This window comes from Carassius carassius, chromosome 7, assembly GCF_963082965.1.
Source record: "Carassius carassius chromosome 7, fCarCar2.1, whole genome shotgun sequence".
In the NCBI taxonomy this organism is placed as follows: Eukaryota; Metazoa; Chordata; class Actinopteri; order Cypriniformes; family Cyprinidae; genus Carassius; species Carassius carassius.
The window spans coordinates 31,248,770-31,271,417 of record NC_081761.1 but is presented as its reverse complement, the minus strand read 5'-3'; the positions used below and the strand labels follow the sequence as shown (position 1 = coordinate 31,271,417).

The 22,648-nt window shown below is 37.9% G+C and overlaps 1 protein-coding gene across 2 annotated transcripts in view; it reads left to right on the top strand.

The window, feature by feature from the left end:
- LOC132143931 (intersectin-1-like) overlaps window positions 1-22,648 on the top strand; it is a 47,989-nt gene that overhangs the window by 7,765 nt on the left and 17,576 nt on the right. For both annotated transcript variants that reach the window (XM_059554578.1, XM_059554579.1), the window contains exons 2-16: window positions 4,613-4,676; window positions 5,350-5,445; window positions 8,064-8,127; window positions 8,577-8,737; window positions 10,280-10,468; window positions 10,563-10,641; window positions 11,646-11,755; window positions 12,084-12,147; window positions 12,444-12,581; window positions 12,727-12,836; window positions 14,748-15,010; window positions 15,098-15,247; window positions 16,436-16,576; window positions 16,765-16,852; window positions 17,430-17,569. In XM_059554578.1, the coding sequence (XP_059410561.1) occupies window positions 4,649-4,676; window positions 5,350-5,445; window positions 8,064-8,127; window positions 8,577-8,737; window positions 10,280-10,468; window positions 10,563-10,641; window positions 11,646-11,755; window positions 12,084-12,147; window positions 12,444-12,581; window positions 12,727-12,836; window positions 14,748-15,010; window positions 15,098-15,247; window positions 16,436-16,576; window positions 16,765-16,852; window positions 17,430-17,569 (1,821 nt within the window). In that variant the 5' untranslated portion in view covers window positions 4,613-4,648. The remainder of the gene's footprint in view (window positions 1-4,612; window positions 4,677-5,349; window positions 5,446-8,063; window positions 8,128-8,576; window positions 8,738-10,279; window positions 10,469-10,562; window positions 10,642-11,645; window positions 11,756-12,083; window positions 12,148-12,443; window positions 12,582-12,726; window positions 12,837-14,747; window positions 15,011-15,097; window positions 15,248-16,435; window positions 16,577-16,764; window positions 16,853-17,429; window positions 17,570-22,648) is intronic.

Here is a 22,648-nt window from a genome sequence, read left to right as displayed (position 1 = left end):
TGCAGAACATTTCCCTTTCCTGGTCTTTCATTCAGAACGGCTGTGTTTGAGAGCATTGTCCCAAGGAAAAGCTTGATTAGAATCAGAAAAAGGGTGACAGGAAAAAGTAGGTCAGATGCTCAAGACACACACACACACACACCCACACACACACATATGGTCATTAGCAGGGCTGTGACGAGGGCCGGTTCTTCTGTGTGACAGTGTCACTAGCGTTGCAGTGTTTGACACTGTGCTCTTCCAGTGAGAGAGAGCGTGTGAGTAATCAGGGGAACTGGATGTTTTCAGTATTGAGTCAAGCTCTCTATGAAGAGCTTAGTCCTCCATCTTGAGAAATACCCCACTGCTTCAGATTAGACCTCAGACAGTACAAACACACCCTGGAGCCAGTGCTATTCAGACATAATGGATTTCTGCAAATAGTATGTTCACAGTAAAACAAAGAAAGTTGCACGGTATAGAAATTGCTCCACAAATGACATAGCTTATGATGCTTAAGATTAAGGTTGCACAATTAATCGAATTTCGAATTGCAATTACAATTATGGATTCCACTATTACGTAATCGTTCAAAGTGGCAATTAATCGCTCTGTGCACTTAAGATGCGTTATTTCTTTCTACATGTTATCGTGAGTGTTTTTCCCATTATTTTAGTTTTACTATAACATTAAAATACCATTCATATTTTTACTTTTTTATAATTTAAAGAAGAAACCAATCCAAAAATATTTTGTATATTAGTGTGTTTTAGTGCCAACTCTAAAAGTTCTGTTGATCATGAAACTGCTTCACATTCTGATGTCAGATGTATGAAGTGCCAAACGAAGCATTTTTCTGAGTCTGCAGGCGGGGCATTGTGATCGGGTGGTCAGAGTGATGCAATGTGAGTGTGAAATATCATGATTTCCTCACACCTTCAGTTTCTGCACTGCTCTCTGCCAGCCCTTCAGAAGAACAGACATTAAAATCATATGTTTTCATTATATTTTATTTCCAATATGTTGTAATCTACTATTTTTCCATAATTCAGTTGCTGTACTACCAGTATCATCTCACACCTTTAATATCATATTTTCATTTCTTGCCTAGCTAAATGAAATATGTAATTGTCTTTTCCTTCCCTATTGTGACATATCTTAGTGAAAACAATTTAGGATGGAATGGTTGTGTTCATCATTGGTTGGATTTTTTTAATCATTTTCATTTACCAATTTTGCTGTGATCTCATGGTACACACGTCATCAGAGTCACAGAAGAAAAAGGGATGTTCTTTTTATGTAAAGAATACAAAGACACATTTTAAATAATAATGATAGCACAGATAAATCATTTATAAAGAAAACACTGCAATATTCCATAAAAAAATATATAAATTATATATTCAGGGTTTTTCCTACATTGAAAGTTTTTTGGCGGCTGCCAAAACGATTTTTTGTCCCGCCAAAGCCTTATTTGATCTGTAATTGGGTTTTGTGAGTGAAGCAGGCTACTGACGGAGTGACGTGACGGGCACTCTCCGTCTTCAGTTCTGTCTTTGCTCTCTCCCTCACATCAAAATCAGCTGATCCCAGGGTCGTCGCTAGTGGGGTGAAAGTTGGTGACTATTATAGGGGCACATGGCTGAGGGGGTGCCCCTGGCGATCTCAACCGTCTGGCTGAGGCCAGCCTAAAAAGACGCTCAAGACAGTTGACAGGCCACTGCAGCTTTTGGTCATAAAAGCTTACCATTTTCACGTGTTGTTAAACCTTGCCACTTGTCGATTTAAACATTAAAAAGAGTTTAAAGCATTCAAACACAAGACGCGGAAAAGCTGAACTGAGAAGCGGTTACTCGCGCGCTGTGTTCGTTGCGCACGCGGAGAGAGACCGCGTATAGCGGACAGCAACACTGAACCGAGCTCTCCTTTGTGAAGTTCTCCTCGAACTTCCTCCTGCACCTGAACGAACAACTACAAATCGCAGTTTAAACAAACAGAAAAGGATGTGAAAGAGCCCAATTCAGCACTGAGGTGTTCTGGTGTTCAGAGCTCATGCAGAGAGAGGCGTCTCAAAACGCTTTGAACACAGAATTTGCCTTATTTTGCTCTTGTACCGTCAAATACAAATACCGTCAAATTCATACCGACTTGGAAAGTATGTTCGAAAAAAACTGTCGGTTATGTCTTTAAGTGAAAGTAAAAAGTTTAGAAATAAATTTGATTTGACAATTATTATATTGGATGGATTCATTGTCTCTTAAAGTGACCGCGCCTAATTTAGCTTTATAGCTGCTGTAATGTTAATCCAAGAAAATGAAAAAAAGAAAATCACACACTGCTCTTGACTGAATTACTTTGTAGTTTTAACAAGAATTAATGCACAGTCAAACCAGCAATTATTCAGACACCAGATATACTTTTTAATATATTTTTTTACTAGTAGGTGCAGGACAGTATAATACATTTATACAGGTGAGTATAGCAAAATAAAGTGAACTGCGACATATTATACCAAAAATTCTTCATACAGTGGACCACTAGTGAAATTGATTAATAATAATAATAATAATAATAATAATAATAAAATTGGGACCAAAAATTATTCAGCACCATATAAAAAAAATAAAAAAATCTATACAGTTATGAGGTGTGTGTGTGTGTGTGTGTGGACAATTCTTTCACAATGTCCTAACAGCCAGGATTCCCACACAACACATCCGCTAAAGTCTGATTTGTGAATTAATGACTCCTTTGAGCCGATTCAGTATAATGAATGGTTTAAGCAATTGGTCTGCCCGTCAGTGTCTGAATCGTTGTATAACAAATCATTACTTCTTAGAAGAACATACACATCTGAAATGAGAAAGTAAGTGTGCTTACCCCATTTAGCAAGAGTGTTAAGTAAAATTTAGCCTTGATAATTCACAGTATGTATAGGCCTATGACAATGTGTAGTAAATTACCTATAAAATAATTTAGTTTAAAGTTAGACTGGAGTGAGATGAAACTAGATCTGTTGCTAGCTAGCTGCTAATTTTATTAAAATTTATATGGTAAGAAAATACACTATTACACCTTTTAACGTTACGTTTTTAATTGATATGATTATACTAAAATAATTATCAGGTCTATCAAAAAAGGATTTTATCTTTCTTAACTATGAAAGCCAGTCGTGGAAAAATCACAGCTTTTTTTGCAAAGAGGGCAAGAAAAGATGACAGTGATCGTTTTTTCATGAATAGGATAAAAAAACTGTTTCTTTGTATTTGTTTTAAATTTTAACATTTATTATCAATATTGGACTTTCGGATCATGTGGGTACTAGGGTACTCTTTGCTGTGTGTGGATGACCATGTCGGTCAGCCACCACCGAAGACCAATTTTGACCCAGGAAAAACCCTGATATTGATTTAGAAAATAAATGCTCTGATCAGTATAAAGGATTTAATGTACTACATACAGTATAACTACAACATATTTTCCCAGTTACTGGATTAGCAAATTTATTTGAGTTTTATTTGTAAAAAATCTTTCAGTTTGTGTTGTGATTGGACCATGCAGAGACAGAGCAATGAATTCCATTATCCAGGAATGGAAAGGAAGAAAAGGGTGGAGGAAGAGTGGGGGAAATACAGAGAGCGAGAGAGGGAAAATTCTGGCAGTGATTAAAATACTTTGGCCAAGGTGCCCCGGGTGTCTCTGCTGGAGTTTTTGTGTGTGTGTGTGTGTGTGTGTGTGTGAGAGAATTCTCGCAGGGCGTTTACACAGCTGGGAGATAACTAGTCCCAGACTGAGGCCTTCAGTGTCCAAGTGTATTACTGAGGTTACTTTCAGGCTTACTGTAAAGGACTACAACAAACTCAGTTTAGGGACATAGACATATACTAGTTGGTGGGTTGCGTGGGTTACACAGTTTTAACGTTTACCATGCAGTTATTCTGGAGAATCAGGTTTAAGCGTTTGGATAAATTGTTCACAATAAAATCTAAAGCATGCATGTGGCCTCATAATCTTTTAACAAAAACATTAATTCCTCTCACTTTTGCAATGACATCCCTTCTCAAAGGTCTGAGCAATAATCCCTCTCCTCCAATAACCTGTCAATCACATGAGATCACAGCAATTAGCAAATTACAATGCTCCAAACAATTCCCAATTGACAAAGTCAAGTCCTGCCCTACATTTTTTTTCTCAATCAAGAAACCGTTTCTCAGACATACGTCACAATAGAGAAGAAAAAGGTGATCGCAATTTCCAATTAAGGCCAACTCTAAAGCTTTGCTATATAAAATATTAAAGCTAAACACAAGTAAGAAAAACATCAAGATGAGTTCTCAGCAGGTGAATAATTAGTCAAAATCCCTATCTCTTACTCGAGTCAGTTTTGTGTGTGTGTGTTTAAGTGAGAAAGTGGGAGTCTATTTGCAGGGACTCTTGTTTTGTCCTTCCTCTCACAGGAAGTTTTCTGAAGGTCAGAAGTGATTCTCTCAAATGTCTCTTCCTCTTTGTCCCTGACGAGAGTGATCTTGTGTTTCAGGATGATGAACAAGTCAGTTATGTTGTTTTGTCAGAGGTTGAGTGAGTGTACGAGTGTAAGAATGAAAGCTCATGGTTTCTTTGTGTTGTTTTGCAGGAGTTTGTGGCTGGACGGCAGCTGACGGACTGAACAATGGCTCAGTTTCCCACGCCCTTCGGAGGTGAGTTGATTCTTTCACTGACTGACTAACGTGTGTGTGTTTGTGTGATGGAGGCTGAGTGGATGTGTATGGAGTACTGTGTGTTTGAGAGAGAGAGAGAGAGAGAGAGGCAGAGAGAATGAATTCAAGTGAGTCAGTGAATGTCTAAAAGGATCAATGGATAGAAGACAAATGCCCTCACAGAACTGCTGTCACTTTTTTTTATTCAGCCGTTTGCAAGCTTATGTTCTGTTTTCCATTTTAATTTAACGTGGCATATTTATATACAGTCAGATTTAAAAGTTGCTTTGCATTTTGGAATACAAGATTTTTATTGTGGTATTATCTAAAACTTTAACAACTGATAGAAAATAATTGATAATTATCCATAATAAGAGGACTAACCTAGTGCATTATAAGTGTAATACAATTACCATGTTTTTCACATGAGTAAATATATGTTCCTCCTACAAGTTAACATTTAGTCTGTGATTGCTTTGAATTTAATATTGAATTCAGTCAGTATGACTGTGGTGCATATTTCTCAGTGATGTTTTTATGCAGTCAAACGTCTGTAAGAGTTGATTTACCAGTAGATGTGTTTGTCCTTTTGATAAAATGTTAGCAGGTTAGACACTTTAAAGCGTTATTCTTCTGTTTGTCTGATATCTTCTCTCTCTCTCTCTCTCTGTAGGAGGGTCAGATACATGGGTAATATCTGTGGACGAGAGAGCCAAACATGACCAGCAGTTCCACAGTTTGGCCCCCACACCTGCTGGCTTCATCACAGGTAATCACCTCTGGTTTTCTTGCTGTGAGAAAAGTGCAGAATGCTCATTAGTGCTGACGTTTGCTAAAACCCTTTGGAGTTTGATGTTGTCTGGAATGCAAGAACAAATCCCTTGAATTCTGTGCAACTGAAAATGACCTCCCGCAGTGCTGTCAGTCATACATCTCTGGTAGGCAGACATGTTATGCCTATTATTTCTCTGTTGGATACACAGAGATACGGAGCAAATGAAGTGAAAACTGAAAAACAAAAGCAACCGCCTCTTTCTCACCATCCTATTTTTTAAACGCATCCCCCATGCTAAAAAAAATGCCATGGATATTCTTCTTGGCAGTTTATTTAAAGGGTTAGTTCACCCAAATAGCAAAGCTATGTCATTAATAACTTACCCTCATGTTGTCCCAAACCCGTAAGACGTTTATCTTTGGAACACAGTTTAAGATATTTTAGATTTAGTCCGAGAGCTCTCAGTCCCTCCATTAAAGCTGTGTGAACGGTATACTGTCCATGTCCAGAAAGGTAAGAAAAACATCATCAAAGTAATCCATGTGACATCAGAGAGTCAGTTAGAATATTTTGAAGCATCGAAAATACATTTTGGTCCAAAAATAGCAAAAACAACGACTTTATTCAGCATTGTCTTCTCTTCCAGGTCTGTTGTAAGACAGTTCAAAACAAAGCAGTTTTTGATATCCGGTTCGCGAACGAATCATTCGATGTAACCGGATCTTTTTGAACCAGTTCACCAAATCGAACTGAATCGTTTTAAACGGTTTGCGTCTCCAATAAGCATTAATCCACAAATTACTTAAGCTGTTAACTTTTTTAATGTGACTGACACTCCCTCTGAGTTCAAACAAACCAATATCCCGGAGTAATTCATTTACTCAAACAGTACACTGACTGAACTGCTGTGAAGAGAGAACTCAAGATGAACACCGAGCCGAGCCAGATAACGAACAATAGAGACTGAGAGCTCTCGGACTAAATCTAAAATATCTTAAACTGTATTCCAAAGATAAACAGAGGTCTTATGGGTTTGGAACAACATGAGGGTAAGTTATTAATGACATAATTTTGCTCTTTGGGTGAACTAACCCTTTAAACCATACCATTTCCTGTTTTCTGCCTGTAAATGGGTGGATGACTGCTTGGATTATCTCCGATCAGATTCACATCTGTCTTAAAGTACTATAAGAAGTGTTAATGTAAGTCTCAGCACCTCTTCCACCGAAACAGATGAACTCTGGCACACAGTAAAACCGTCCCACGTTTTCAGCAGTCAGAAGAGCAAACATCTAAAGCTTGTGTAAAGGTTTGCGCAATGCAGATGTTTTAGAGTTCAAATTCTGAATCGCTGGAATCATTTAGTGAACGTTTCTGTTGTGAGTTGACTGTGTGTGATGTTAACAGAATCACTGAGAAAACTACAGAGAAGGAAACCGATCAGGGTGTGGCATATGACTTGTCTAGAAAAGGTCGATTCTCTGTCATCTTTTGCTGATGTTGTTTGTTTCTAATCTCTAGTTGAAGCTTTGACATGTTTGATCCTGGTATAGTAAGCCGTCTTTCTCCCTGGACTCTCTTTGGAGACATTTTGCCAGTCTGAAAAAGATTCTGGAACTTTTCATACATTACATTGAATGAAATGTTCAAAGTACACGAAACGCATATTATGGTCTCATACTGCAATCATAGATGTGAAATTAACCTCCAAAGAGCTAATCAAAATCACAGGACCGAAACCAGCTTGTCCCAGCTGGACTTTGGACATCTACTGAAGAGATGGTACTTGTGGGTTTCCTGTTGACCAGTGGATCTGAAAGAGGCTCTTTGTGTTGACGGAAGGGCGGCTGAAGCAGTGAGTGGCCCACAGTCAGGCAGGCATGGGGAGGGAGTCTGTCTTTGGCTCTGAGGGTATAAAGGCGTTCTGTGTGTGCGCGCAGAGGAAGAAAACCGTTATCGAGAGGAAAAGTGTTTAGAGGAAGATGAAAAGGTCATTACGTGTGCTACATCACTTTGCTTTTAACATGGCAGAGACACCAACTCACAATTGGTTGATAGGTTGAAAAAGGAATGGTTTAGGTTATTTGACCTGCTGTGGCATTCTTAGTTTACACTGGTATGAGATTATCGTATAATAAACTATTATAGGCAGTGTAAAAAGAAAAAAGAAAGAAAGAAAACTGTAGCTGGCTGCTTTACATGCTTGTTTAGCAGTAGACCTATAAGCTGTCATAAAAGCAGGAAATGGTTTGATAGGTTAGATAACATATGAGCACACTGACTCAGCTTTCCTTTCTTGCTCAAGCTGTAGCCGGCAGATCACTCGCCCCAGAGGCCAATGTCACTCAAGTGCGGTCAATAAACCCTCTGCATGTTTAATGACAAGACGATGTAAATAGGGTTACATAACTCTTAATTATGTTATCAATGTTTTATTAACATCCTAAAACAATTACATCATCTTAATGTCATAAAATTATTTGAAGACAACATTCATTTTAAGTTGTGGGGACAAAACCATTCTATTTTGTTTGTTTATATCATACAGTGTGTTTATTTATATATTTATTTGATGTTCATATTAATTGTTTTCCCTTTCTCTCTCTCTTTAGGTGACCAGGCAAGGAATTTCTTTCTGCAGTCAGGTTTACCTGCCCCCATCCTCGCCCAGATATGGTACACAATTCCTGTAACGCATACTGTACATTGTAAAAAAAATTCCATTGCATTTACAGTAAAACATTTGCAGCTGTTGTCAGAAATTCATTGCATGAAATGCTTATGACAGTGTTTCCAGTATTGGTAGATGAATTTATAATCATATATTTCCTTAATGTTAATATACCAGTTTACTGCCAAAATCTGCTTTTTACCTTGTAACTTGTACTGATAACCACCATAACAATACAGGTACAATAGAAAACCCCTTTATGAATCAGAAGTGTACTGTCCATAAGGCTTGGCCATTATTGGTAGATGGACCACAGGGACACACACACACACACACACACAAACACTGTTAGGGTAAGACGCATGACACTAAAATAATTCAGTAAACATTTACATAAGATAACATTTAAGATGTTGTCTGTCACTGAACAAGTTACTCTATTCATGTTTTGCAGGGCCCTGGCCGACATGAACAACGATGGGAAGATGGATATGCATGAATTTTCCATCGCAATGAAGCTGATTAAATTGAAGCTGCAGGGTCACCCCCTCCCTCCTTCACTGCCCCCCTCCATGAAGCAGCCACCCCTCTCCATTCCCCCACAGCTGCCTTTTGGTAAGACTGGCTGATGGCTTGAATGACATGTAACACATCACCCCAAGTCCATAATGCCCCACCATTGTCCAGCACAATTATTCAAAGCCCCTCTTATTAGCTAAAATATTTCCTGAAAAGTAGAAATGTTGAGAGCCACTGATTTAGACTAGACCAGTGGTTCTCAACCTTTTCTTTCCAGCGGGCCGCACTATGGTCCAGTGCAAGTCTCGCGGGCCGCACGCATATAATTTACATATTACGTCACCAACACAAACCAACCTGATTTATAATATTATAGCCTTTATATTATGATATCTAATCTATTACATTCATTGAAATAAATAAATAATCCTACTCCCCATAAATAAAGCACCTGATGCTGTCGGGAGCTAACCAATTATGTGAGATTCAGCTCGAAAGGAGTAACAGCACAAAGAAGTTGCGATTGTAAAGACTGTGTTATACTTTCCGCATGAGCAATCCGGACGCAGACACGGCCAGCACGGACGCAGACTTCAGTTTATACTTCTGAATGCGCAGGCTGATGGTTCGCTCTGCAACAAACATGTTAACAAACAATTGCCCAGAATTATTGCACATCGCTGTCTTTATATTCATTTATTGACGGATGGCACAGGTTCGAGTAGCAATGAGCTTCTTCACACTGCCTGCACATGTGCAATTGTGCTTTTGAAGCCTACTGACCATGCGCACCTGTCCGCGCGGTTGTCTGCTCAGAGCCTCGGCACACACTCTACGATGACGATTTTTATATGGTGTTATTTGCCTGAACTTCAAGTGAGTTGCGGGGCAAACCGAAAATCCAGCACTTCTCCTTCACTACTGATACTGCGACTATTCTTGTTTGTACGTGTTCATTCGCTACCATTTTTCTTATTTCTTTTTTTCTCCCTTAAAAACAAATTTGTCCATTCTGATGCTCAATTTTACCTTAACTAATGGCCGTTGATGAGTATTTGAATTGAATTCTGTCAAAGTGGGCGCTTGTATGTGTTTGTTAAATGCGTAATGTTATGTGAGTGCTCATGTCTGAAAATAATATATGAAAAACAAAATAATTTCACATAAAAACATTAGGATATAGCTTATATTTCATTAGTAGCCTAATTTTTTAAATTAATGTAAAATATAAAATTAATTGTAAAACTGAAAGTTTTTTTTAATTATTTTATTTTTTTTATTCAGCATATGGCGGGCCGCATTTGAATTTGTGACAGGCCACATGCGGCCCGCGGGTTGAGAACCACTGGACTAGACGGTAGGGTTTTTAGACCAGGACTATATTAGAAAAGATTGTATATTAAATGCTTTATTCTAGATCTACAGAAGAGCATTCTTGTCTTGTTCAGGACTTGATTGTTACGATTGTGGTTCAGTCAGTTCCCTCAGAGATTTAGAGTACCTTATAGAATGTTAAGTTACAGTTACATTAAATTAGCAATGCATCAAGCATGCCTTCCAACTATTTATTTACATACAAAATTGCATTCATTATTATTTAGTAATTAAATGAAATATTTAATTTATTTCCTTCATCAGGGATGCCCAGTATGGGGGCAATGCCAGGCTTGCCAGCAGTGCCGCCCATGCCCCTGCCCCCTCTGCCTCCAGGAGTGCCAGGAGTAGGTGTGTCTCCACCTCTGGTAGCATCAATGACCCCAGCTGTACCATCCCTTGCTAACGGAGCCCCCCCTATGATACAACCCATGAGTGGATTCTCGCATCCAGGTAATGTAAACAAACACTCACACTGCCTAGACCAGCTTATACAGTTTGTTTACTTTGGCAGGATAATTTATGGGTGTTTGTCTCTGTCTCTCAGCTGCTGCGCTCAACAAAACCCCTTCGTTCAATCGTTCCAGTATCAAGCTACAGAAGGGCCAGTCAGTTGAGGCACCCAGGTACACACACACTAACACTGTAATCATAGAAATGTTTATTGATGTTAAAAGCACATATTATGAATTTATCTTTCCTGTAGCGTGTAATATAGCTGTTTGTGCATTTAAGCAATCTGCAGAAAACACTTGCCTGAAATGCTTTTCTATTTTTTTTTTTTACGTCAAAAAGGAACTAAAACAGAGTGTTTCAGCTAAAAAGAGGTGCTGAACCAATGTACCAATTGAGAAACAAATGTTTTTTGTAGTTTTTTGTAACTGTAGATTATGTTAATGTACTTGTTCACATTGTGATGTGATTTAAAACGATTTAAGTGCAGGAATGGAAAGAACTTTGAATGTAAACAGATGTGAAAGAAAACGCACGTGTACAGTATTTTTAGATCTGCGTGCATTTGGTGTTAAAGAGACAGCAGCCTAATAGACACGCTGCCTGTCATTAATGTTAATCAAAGAACACAAAAAAATCATTCACTGATCTTGACTGAATATCTTTAATTATTTATTTTTATTTATGAACAAAACTATGCAGTGTTTTTAAACTTTAAATGCAGTTTCTGTACCTGAAATTTGGTGCAGGTGTATTTATTTATGCTATTGCAAATTGATTTGTTTATTCTTTTTTTTATTTCTGACTGTTTACTTGTCCTTAATACTTTAATATTTGAAATGTAGATTTTTCTAGCTGTTTTTGCTGTGGTATTTTTGTTAAAGTAGGTAAAAGTTCCTCTTGTAGGCCTAAGTGTTCTGTTGGCTGCTGCTTTTTGCTCATGTTATTCAGAATGCTTTGTAAAAAGACATCTAAATGTTTGACCTTTATTTATTTATATATATATATATATATATATATATATATATATATATATATATATATATATATATATATATAGGATTTTTTTGTTTTATTGGAATCGATAAAATTCAAACGATACTCTACCCATAAATAAAATATTGAACATGTAAATGAGCATGATGTAGCCACTTTAACACACACATTGTCTCTTTAGTGCTCCAGCTGCTCCTCCACCCATTGACTGGGCCGTGCCTCAGTCTTCTCGGCTCAAATACCGCCAACTCTTCAACAGCCATGATAAAATGATGAGTGGTTATCTCACAGGTACGGTGTCCGTCACACAAAGCATGACACTTGATACTTTGTATTTTGTTTCGTTGTTCAGCTAATTTATATATCAAATTTAATTGCTGCACACCTGTAGATTTTAACAAGGTTATTATTAGTTTTGTATTTTCAGATTTTATTTAATACTATTTTCACACCATTCATATTTTCTTTGTAATAATCTAGTTTTTAATTGAATGCATTTGTGGTGCTCAAAGTGACAGTGGTTACTCAGTACAGCTTAGAGGAAGCAGAGGTTGCTGACTCGACAAAGTCAACTCTTTCTTTCACTTCTCCTTCTCTTTCTCTTTCTTTTCTGCTTCAGGTCCACAAGCCAGAACTATTCTAATGCAGTCCAGTCTACCGCAGGCCCAGCTGGCCACCATCTGGTGCGAATCCAACACATTATTTTTCGTATTGTGTCTCTGTCTCACATTTAAAACAAATTTTAGAGTTCAGAGATTTGTATCAGTGTAAACATGAGGATTGGTATCTGGTTATTGTACTAAGTACATCCGACTTGTGTTTTGATTTCTTTTAACATGCTGTTCTTGGGGTTTTATATAGCCTATGGTCCTGTTTACACTTGATGTTAACATCGTTCTTGGGTGATCTGGTGTCATGTGGAAAGGCAAGATAAATAGCTGTTTTGACTCCATATAACATCCACTGTTTATCTGTATAGGAACCTGTCAGATATAGACCAGGACGGAAAGTTGACTGCAGAAGAGTTTATTCTGGCCATGCACTTAATTGACATGGCAATGTCCAGTCTGCCTCTTCCCCCATTCCTTCCCCCTGACCTCATACCTCCGACATTCAGGTGAGCGACCCCACTGATGGCCCACAACTGTATTTTATCAGCTTTCATGTCTTAGAATAGTCTAGCAAGTTAGTTAAAAGTTAGACTTAAGAGAACTTTTATTCTAACAATGGAAATAGGACATAATTCTTTTCTGTTTGTTTAGGAGAGTGCGTTCTGGTAGTGGAGTGTCTGTGACCAGTATGCACTCGATCGATCCACGGTCTCAGGATGAGCCTGAGGAGGAAGAAAAAGAGATAGAGAAAAAACTTCCAGGTGAGAACAAGAGTAAATGCTAATTAGTTTCATAAAGGAAACTCTGCTTACTCACTGATAAAATATTTGTGGTCTATAGGTAGGGGTGGGAATCTATTATCTCACGATTCGATTATGATTCAGAGCCCCATGATTTGATTCGATTACGGTTAACGATGCATCACAATGTTGTCATACAACCTGTACATCTATTAGGGGTGGGAATCTTCAGGCACTTCATGATCCAATCCAATTCTGATTCTGGGACTCACGATCCATTCCAAAATGATTCTTGATCTACATTATTTCCCCAGTTAATTCTTCTGCTGTGCAAATACATATTTACAACTTTACATCTTAAACAAAATTGCAGTTATATGCTTTTTGTTTTAAAGTTGTACTCTCTGTATGTCAGTACTGCCTTATTAAAAACAGGAGTGTGAATCTTCACTTGTTTCACAATTCAATTTAATTAGGATTATCATTATCAACTCAATATCACGATGCCTCACATTCTCTGTTTTCATTATTACTGCACATGGCTACATTTTCTTATAAATTTTATATCAAATTTATTTGGTTCAAAATTAACTTTCTTTTTTTAAACAATTACTTATTTAAAGTGTCCGAAAGTGTACAGGCAATAGATGAGGATTTTTCTTTTTTCCTCAGCTTATTGCCGTTTGATTATTACTGATGAGCTCATAGACGGTGGCAGCTTTAACAGGCTGCATTCACTCACAGATCTGTTTCGATATCAGATGTTGTTTTCCTGCTCTGAAAACATAACTGACTGTGTGTACATCAATTTAATATAAAAGTATTCGAAAATACAAGTGCATTTAACCACAGCCACAACAAAAACAAAGCGCACCTGAAAGTCTGTCAGTACGCGAGCTTCGTGCATCTAATAGTACTGCATTCCAAACGGCAGAAATGAAAGCATATCTAAAGTAAAACACGGCGGGTGGAAGCACAGATTGTCAAGCAATGTGCATGTGTCTCACAGCACAAATGATGTGCAATGAAGCCCGCTGCATCTCTAGCGCATTTCTAGTGAAATGTTCATAATCGAATCAGAATCATTGAAGAGAGAATCACAATGCATAGGAGAATCGATTTTTTTTCTCCCACCCCTATCTATAGGCCTACATTGCACCTGGCATTAATGCATTTTCTATCTGGACAGTCTTTGACTGGATTTAGCTCTTTAACTTGCATTTACATCTTGCAGTGAAATTCATTGTGCGATCTGATACCACTTACCAATATAAAATGAAAACCACTACTTGCATATTAGGCAACATTAATTGTAAATGTTCTGCAATTTACTGATTTTTAAAAACATTCATGGCTAATTCAAAGTGCTTTCCCTCATTTTGGCTTATAGAATACCAGGTTTCTGGTTTCTTTTAACTTCATATACATGCCCATTGTACATAATACAATATATTTTTGTATTAAATGGTTAAAAGAAGTTTTAATGCTCCCCTATCAAAATAAAGCATCCCGAGAGAGATATGAGTGAAGGTGTGGGGAGACAAAATGAGAAATTGCAATTGTTGTTCACTGAAATAATTCATGAGATACTGTTCTTTTATTTGGCCAGATCACAAGATGACATAAAAGTAGGGCATGATAGAAATTTTACAGCCCAGCCTTTCAAAATGACAGTTTATTTTTTTTGTGTAGAGCAACCTTTTTCATATTTTTTGCGTAGTTAACAAAATGCATTAACATTTTTTTATTGATTGTGGTCAGAACCTGTTCTGACAGTGATCTGAATACACTGTTTGTGTTTTTACATGTGGCTTTGAATGTGGTCAAATGTATCACCATTAACACATGCTAGTTGTAAAAGAGTGCCAAAGGTTACTACTTTGTTTTAAATGTAAAAATCTGTCTTAAAATTGTTTCTGTATTTCCCCTCAGTCACATTCGAGGATAAGAAACGAGAGAACTTTGAGCGTGGAAACCTGGAGCTGGAGAAGCGTCGACAGGCGCTGTTGGAGCAGCAGAGAAAAGAGCAGGAGCGACTGGCGGCGCTGGAGAAAGAGGAGCAAGAGAGGAAGGAAAGAGAACGACTGGAGCAGGAGAGACGCAGACAGCAGGAGCTGGACAAACAACTGGAGAGACAGAGAGAGCTGGAGCGACAGAGGGAGGAGGAGAGACGCAAGGAGATCGAGAGAAGAGAGGTGAGTTCAAACATTCTAAAAAGAGTTCAGTGCATGTTAAACACTATCAGCATCATCTGTAACCTCGAGTGTGTGTTGTGTGTGAAGGCTGCTAAGCGGGAGCTGGAGCGGCAGCGGCAGTTAGAGTGGGAGAGAACACGCAGACAGGAGCTGCTCACCCAGAGAAACCGAGAGCAGGAGAACATCGTCCTGCTCAAAGCACGCAAGAAAACACTCGAGTTTGAACTGGATGCTCTGGTACATGCATTTCCATACACTTTAATGTTTTAAGTCAAGACAGTGAATAGGGTTAAAATGTTGACCATACTTCCTCCGTGGATTAAAAAAATGAACACATTTCTTTGTATTAAGTTTTTCTTATTAAATATGCACTAATTTGCATACATTACAGGTTTTAACAGAGGGAATTTTGGAATCTATTTTTATCACCAGTACATAAATCAGAAAATACATCCATGTTTTTAGGAATAAGATCAGGTGAACGATACATGAACAAACACCTTCAGAATATAGAGGGGAATAGTTTGATGTGTGTCAGTGCTACTGAAGTAAAGATTTCTGGCTCAGTGTATTAAAAAATTGTCATTGTGACAAAACAGCCTTAAAATAAGTATTGTAATTGAAATCTACATATGTTAATAGATAATAGTGCAATAAAATACAAAAAATGAATAAATGAAAAAAGTAGGGTTGCCCTCGACTAAGGATTTTTCTGGTCGACTACTAGTCATTCATTTTGAGCATTAGCAAAATTAATCGCATGTTTATTAATAAACCATTTAAATCATTATAATAATCCTTTAATTACATACAAAGCCTAATAAACCACAGCGCACCGCAAGGCTATGATAATGAATGTCAGGGAAAAACAGTTAGGAAGCTGCATTAACATTTGAATAATTCACTGATAAACAAGTGCTTTCTCGTCATCTCCACAGTAGTGGATTTTAAGATCAAGTGAGTGCACCGGCTCCTCCATCTGTCCTGCAGTGAGCGCTACTGTTCAGTTTCCACACTCCGCACAGACACACCAACAGGATTTCTCTAGGTTAACATTAGATTGATCAGCCATGTAACATTGCAGTTACTTACAAATTTCAGATGATAAACTATATTTGTGGTGGATGAATGATATGCAAGCATTTAGATGTCCTGCCGGATGTACCGTATTACCATAGACCAGCCGTTAACTATCTACGTGACTTCGCCAGTGTGGACATTTTTTTTCATGCACTTACTTTCCTCTGCACGTATTTTCATTTTTGGGTACCCCTTTAATAAGGCCGTTTAAAAAGACTAATTTTAAAGCAGCACCAAACAGAACTGTAATCTGTTGGAGTGGTCCCATATGCATATTAAACCAAAGTTAATCTGATTCTGAGTTTAATAGTTTGACATCTGTTGTTCTCTTTGGCTCTTCTCTAGAACGATAAGAAGTCACAGTTGGAGGGTAAACTGCAGGACATTCGTTTCCGTCTATCGGCTCAGAGGCACGAGATCGAGAGCACCAATAAGACACGAGAGCTCCGCATTGCTGAGATCACCAGCCTACAACAGCAGTTGCAGGTGTGCACTCCTACCCTTGTCTCCATCCTCATTTCTCTCTTCTTTCTTCTCACTCGCCTCTAAAAAAAGGCATCATCAGCATCGGTATCATTTGAATTAATCTCTACTCTCTAGTTTGGGGTGTTGCTCTCTGTTGAAAGTAAGCAGAATATTTCATGCGTTTTCTCTCACTCTTTTGTCTCCATCAGGAGTCTCAGCAGTGGTTGAGTCGATTGATTCCTGACAAACAGTGTCTGAATGACCAGCTGAAGCAGGTTCAGCAGAACAGTCTGCACAGTAAGAACATTTTCCTCAACACTGCTTTAAAGATCTGATTAGATATTATCACGCTAGACATTTTGGTGCAAACCAGAGTCCATTTGATGTTGGAATTTGGCTGGAATGAAAGTGTATTCCAGACTCTGAACTTTGATGTTCACCAGCAAATTCAGCCTAACGTAAGTATATTTTGCATCATTTCTGTCTTTCATGTCTTTCTCTGAGTAAATTGCTTTTGGATATGTTTGCATCGTCTAAAGCAACAAACACTAGTGCTATTGTGTGTTTGTGAAGTATTCATTATCCAAAGTGACAATAGTGTAAATTATACAGTTTAGTTTATTATACAGTTAAGCTTATGTTGTTACCTAATTAAAGATAAATCTCCAAAATTAACGTGAAAACAACACCTTAGGTCGCAGAGGAAAGAAAATAGTCAAGAACTTATATAATCGGATTGGTGAACTAAGCATTGATGATAAAAGCCTCTTTTTGTTTTTATTGGAGTAGAGAAGCGAAAAATGAAGTGTTCTGCAGATTAGTTAATCTCTCAGGAATTCTCTTTAATAGTGGGCTGATTATTTCTGCTTTGTAGGAGACTCTCTGTCCAGTCTTCAGAGGGCCATTGAAATGAAGGAATCCACCAAACAGCAGCTGAGAGAACAGCTGGAAGCTGTGGAGAAGGAGACACGTTCCAAACTATTGGAGATAGACTCCTTCAACACACAACTGAAGGTACTGAAGCCCTGAAAGACCTAAAGACACTTACACAAACAGACAGATAATTTGGTCTTCAGTAGTGTTATTTTAGTTATACTTAGCATTTTTGTACTTTATGTTTTGCATTGTGAGAGTACAGGGTGCAAAATTAACATTTGTGCAAAATGTAAGTAAAAATTGCCTTAAGTGGATAAATAAAATTGAATAGCTCACCAGTTTGTTAGAACTACGACAATACATCATAGAAATGAATTTTCTGTAATTGTGATGCAAGGGATTCAAATAAACTTCTATTTAAATAAAAAATACAAATTTTAAATATCATCTAAATACTTACAGCAAGCAGTTTATCAAATAAAGCTGTTTCGTGGCCAGTAAATTTGCTCAAATCACTCACCATTGACAGTTGGGGAAAAATGTTCATTTTGGACCCTGTGAAAGAGGAAGTAAGAGAGAATGCATTTTGAGACCTCATTGAGCTTTCACCCAGTGTATTTAATAAAACCAACACAACACTCTTAATTTTGTTTTAATCTACCTTCAGAATAAGATAAATCGAGTGTGTGATAAAGTAGAAGCATTTTCACAGCATCACACAATCTCTTGTTCCTCTCTCACTGTTTCTGCCTGCTGCTCACTCTATCACCCTGCCCTTCATCCTCTTCATCCTCCGTTCATCCTGGCCGACTCCCTCTCATCCCTTCCCTTCACCATGTTTATACGGTTTGGCTGGCCCTCTTTGTTCTGACTTGACCATGCTTCACCCCGCTTTACCCTTCGTGGTGGTACAGTCCTTGGGCCTGTTCTATCAGACCCACGCAGCTAGGATGGAGAACCTGCAATCGGAGCTACTTATTGAAGAGCAGAGGGGGCGACAGGTAGACAACCTGATAATGCTGTTAACCCCCAGAAAACTACCACCAAACTACCCTCTACTCACAGCACTGTGCTCTCTGTTTCCCTGTATAAGGGGACTTAGAGTAGCACACTTCCAGTTGTGTCTTGTCTTGATTACTTCCCTTTACTAAGGCATCAACAGGGCTCTACTTTAAACATTTTTTATCTGCTCAGATTATTTACTTGCTGTTGTTAAATTTTTATTAAGAATGACTTAAATTAAAATACTACAAAATAGGGATGTCCCGATCAGGGTTTTTTTGCCCTCGAATCCAAATCATTTGATTTTCAGTATCTGCCGATACCGAGTCCCGATCCGATACTTCTATAATACATTAAAAAAAAGAATAAAGAAGAGCGAAAACTAGATCCAGGATGTTCAATAAATTACATTTTGAAATATATTCAAATATAAAACAGCTATTTTAAATGCGCTATTGAAAATATTTCAAACATTTTACTCTTTTGCTGTACTTTGGATCAAATAAATGCAGGCTTGGTGAACAGAAGAGACTTCTTTTAAAAAAAAACATTAACAAGCTTACTGTTCAAAAACTTCTGACTGGTAGTATAGGCAACTTTCATTTTTCTCTTATTTTCTAGCTTTTAATTGGCTTAGAAATCTATAAATGCTGGACAATAACAAATAATAATGATTTGTTTATATACTACAAACACTGTTTATCACGTAATAAGGCAGAATAGTTTCTATACTGTAATAAATGTCAATTAGCACTGCATTGTTCATATACTTTATTTATCACCTGCTGGAGATGACTTAAAAAAACAATTTATTGTCGTGATCGTATATTAATGTCTTCGTGTTTGCATAAGTTTCTGTTTTCCTGTGAAAACCACAGCGATAGCTGGACGTTTTTGTCCATATTAGGAGTTTCCTGATATCATTGATTTCCTGATATATTTCGCTGATATCAGCGCGAGAGCGCGCTCCGGCTTCTAGTATGAATGAAACACACACTGCATGAGAGTTTAGCACTCCGTGATGTTCATCTCGCTGTATTCTGGGTCCGAATGACATATCAGGTCATGCGCAGACTATCCAGTCTCTTTGAGTTTGAATATATATATATATCCGAGTCCTGATCGGGAGGTAAGGTCCGATTCCGATTGAGTCTAAAACCATGCGATCGGGCCCGATTTCCAATCATGTGATCGGATCTGGACATCCCTACTACAAAACACTTAATAATAATAATTTATAAATAAAATAAGTTGATTTTTGTTTTAAACTGATTCAAAATACTGCATAAATGTATTTAGAAATGTGTTGTTTATTGCTGGGACACTGATCCATTGGAAAACCATTTCCTTTGTTTTTTTTTAGTGATTCTGCAATATAATCACAGTACTACTTATTTATAGACATATTGGTATGATAAACATGTAAAAAAAAAAAAAAGTTAAACGCATTAAATCACGAAGTATACTTACTTGCGGTACTTATGCACTGACTGACACATACTTAAAATCATGCATGCAGAAATCTGTCACATGCTTGAATGGTCAAATACACACAAAGTGATGTCAAAATGCCCGTCTTGCAAAGTATTCATGTCAGTTAAGTGAACATCAATAGTTGGTAGAAAATCGGATGTGTATCATCACATGGGTATGTGCATTAGGTCTTAAAGTTACAGCAGCCTAATATACCTGCTGCTGTCTGTGATATTATTGTTAATGAAACAACAAAAGAAAAATGACACGCTGCTTTTGACGGAATTTAGAAGCTTTAATAAGGGTTATTATATTCAAAATGATATATAATTATAATTAAGTATAATCAAAATTCTGGAAATTATTTTGTCAAGTGGAAACCTTGGAACTGGAAAACAAGATGTGTACTAGTTGTCATGATGACAGGAGAATTTAAGTGTCTCTTACTGACCCTGTGACTTGGGTGCATATTTATTGTTGAGCTCTGATGAATAATATTCCTGAAGTAATGTTGGAGATTTAATTTTCTTTCAAGCCTGTAGCTTGAACTAATTAACAGCGCAAAGGCTTCACTGCCTTCCTTGGTTCGGATGTCATGTCAGGTCCATTTGTTTCTCGCTCTAAACCTAAGAGGCTCTGCATTGTGTAGAGCTGAGTACACATCAGAACTGAGTGCAAACACGATGATGATAACGATGATGGTGGTGTGACCTTTGTCCCGTCACCATATGGGTGGCTCTGTGTCTCTTGCAGTCAGGGGGCTCTGTGGACGAGGTGCTGTTGGACTGTCTTGCAGCACTGCTGGCCTGTTTGAAGCATATACACTTCTACTTCCAGGTCATCCCTCCCTCTCCCCCCTGACCTTTAATTTCACCCTACACCACGTCCCCTGCTCGTGTGTCTCACTGCACCTCCTCCAGCTCCCTTTTCCACTGCATGGTACGGCACGGTACAATTCGGTACGGATCAGTTTTGGGGTTTTTCCACTGGGTACAGTACATGGTACTTTTTTCAGTACCACCTCGTGATGTAAACTCTGCTGATCACTGATTGGCTGGAGAGAATCGTCACTACCTGAGTTACTGAACTTGCAACACGAGGCACAACAGAACCACTAGATTTACATCAGCACAGCTAGTAAAGGATGGAACGCAACTGTTTTAAACGAGCGCACCTTTTTTAACAACCAAAAAATTGTTGTTTCATGTTTTCTGTTGAGGAAGTACAGACATTTCTCTCGTTGATAGCAGAGAAGCGGATCCAGCGAGAGCTTGATGGGGCGACGCAGAATGAAAAAGTTTTTCAGGATTCCTGGCAGTAGAGGCGGCGCAACTATAACCGCATATAATAATCCTGTCCACTCTAAAGCGGTACTAAACTGCAGTGTAAACGCAAACCGAGCCGTGCCATGCTGCACTGAGCCATGCCAAGCAGAGTCGAACCACGTAATGGAAAAGCACCATTTGAGAAGCCCATCAAAGGCATCACTGTAGCTATTCTAAACCTTCAGGTATCAATAGAAAGCTAAGCCTTTTTGTGCACTGATCTGAGGCAGATCATCATATTTATGCGCAAGGTTGATCGTGCTGCTTTTTCACCCCAAGACATGCGTCAATTAAAGGTTCACCCACAAATTAACATAATTGTCTTATGGATAGTGTTGTCAAAAGTACTTACTTTGGTACCAGTCAGTACTGAAATTTTAAAAAGTCAATTTCCTACTAAATTTGAATGCTCTTCACTGAGCGCTCACACAGAAGCACACAAAGTGTTTGAAAGCCACGTCTGTCAGTGAATACGTCGATGTGCAGGCTTTCAAACACTCCCGTGTGTTTTTATGTGAGTGCTTGGTGATGAGTGAAGCGATGATCATTGTAGACAATCACAGTCATATATGTTGATCGTGTGAACACAGTGGCCAATCAGCAGTGTTTAAGAATTGGCTCAACACCTCTCAAATGCTAGCTGGAGATGGACGTTATAAAAATTTCAGTACCAAAGTCGGTACTTTTGACAACATTACTTAGGGGTCACAAGAGTAATTACTGACAGAATGTTTTATTTTTGGGTTAACTATCCTTTTAATTCCACAATCTTATGCATGAACCTGGACAATAAATGTTTTTTTTCTTTATCCTTTGAAATCTCTTAGCAGCCATTACAGAATTTTTTTTTTTGCATCATTTTGTATTTACATTCTAGTCACTTTTAATGAGAACATTTATTTTGAGCAGTTTCTGGACTTTCAGTTTTTAAATAGAGTAGCTAGCTTTAAATTCCTTGACACCATTTTGACCCGCATTGTACTGCAGTGATCTGTCTTTCGTTCGATTGGCTGGAATTTTAGCATTTATATGATTAGTTGGTTTGTTGGATCCTGAACAATTGATTTTGGAATTCAAACATTATTCAGAGATTGACGAACATGTAGGCAGTGGATATAATCTTAATAGTTCTTAATAGTTCACATTATTGTAATTTTTTTATAATTTTAATATGTCGTTTAGTTACATTGATCTTCTTGTGGTCAAGTAAATTCTATACAGGCTTTCCCGGCAAAAATTACATTTAAAAAGAAAGAAGAAATAAATGGAAGTTGCAAACAGAAGCAAACCTTATGTTTTCAATGTGTAGATTTACAAATGAATTAAAAAGTGCATGTCTGGTTCATGAAATCTAAATGCTCACACCCTTTTACATTGGTTTGGTGTGTATATGTGTGTTTTTTTAATTGAATGGCTA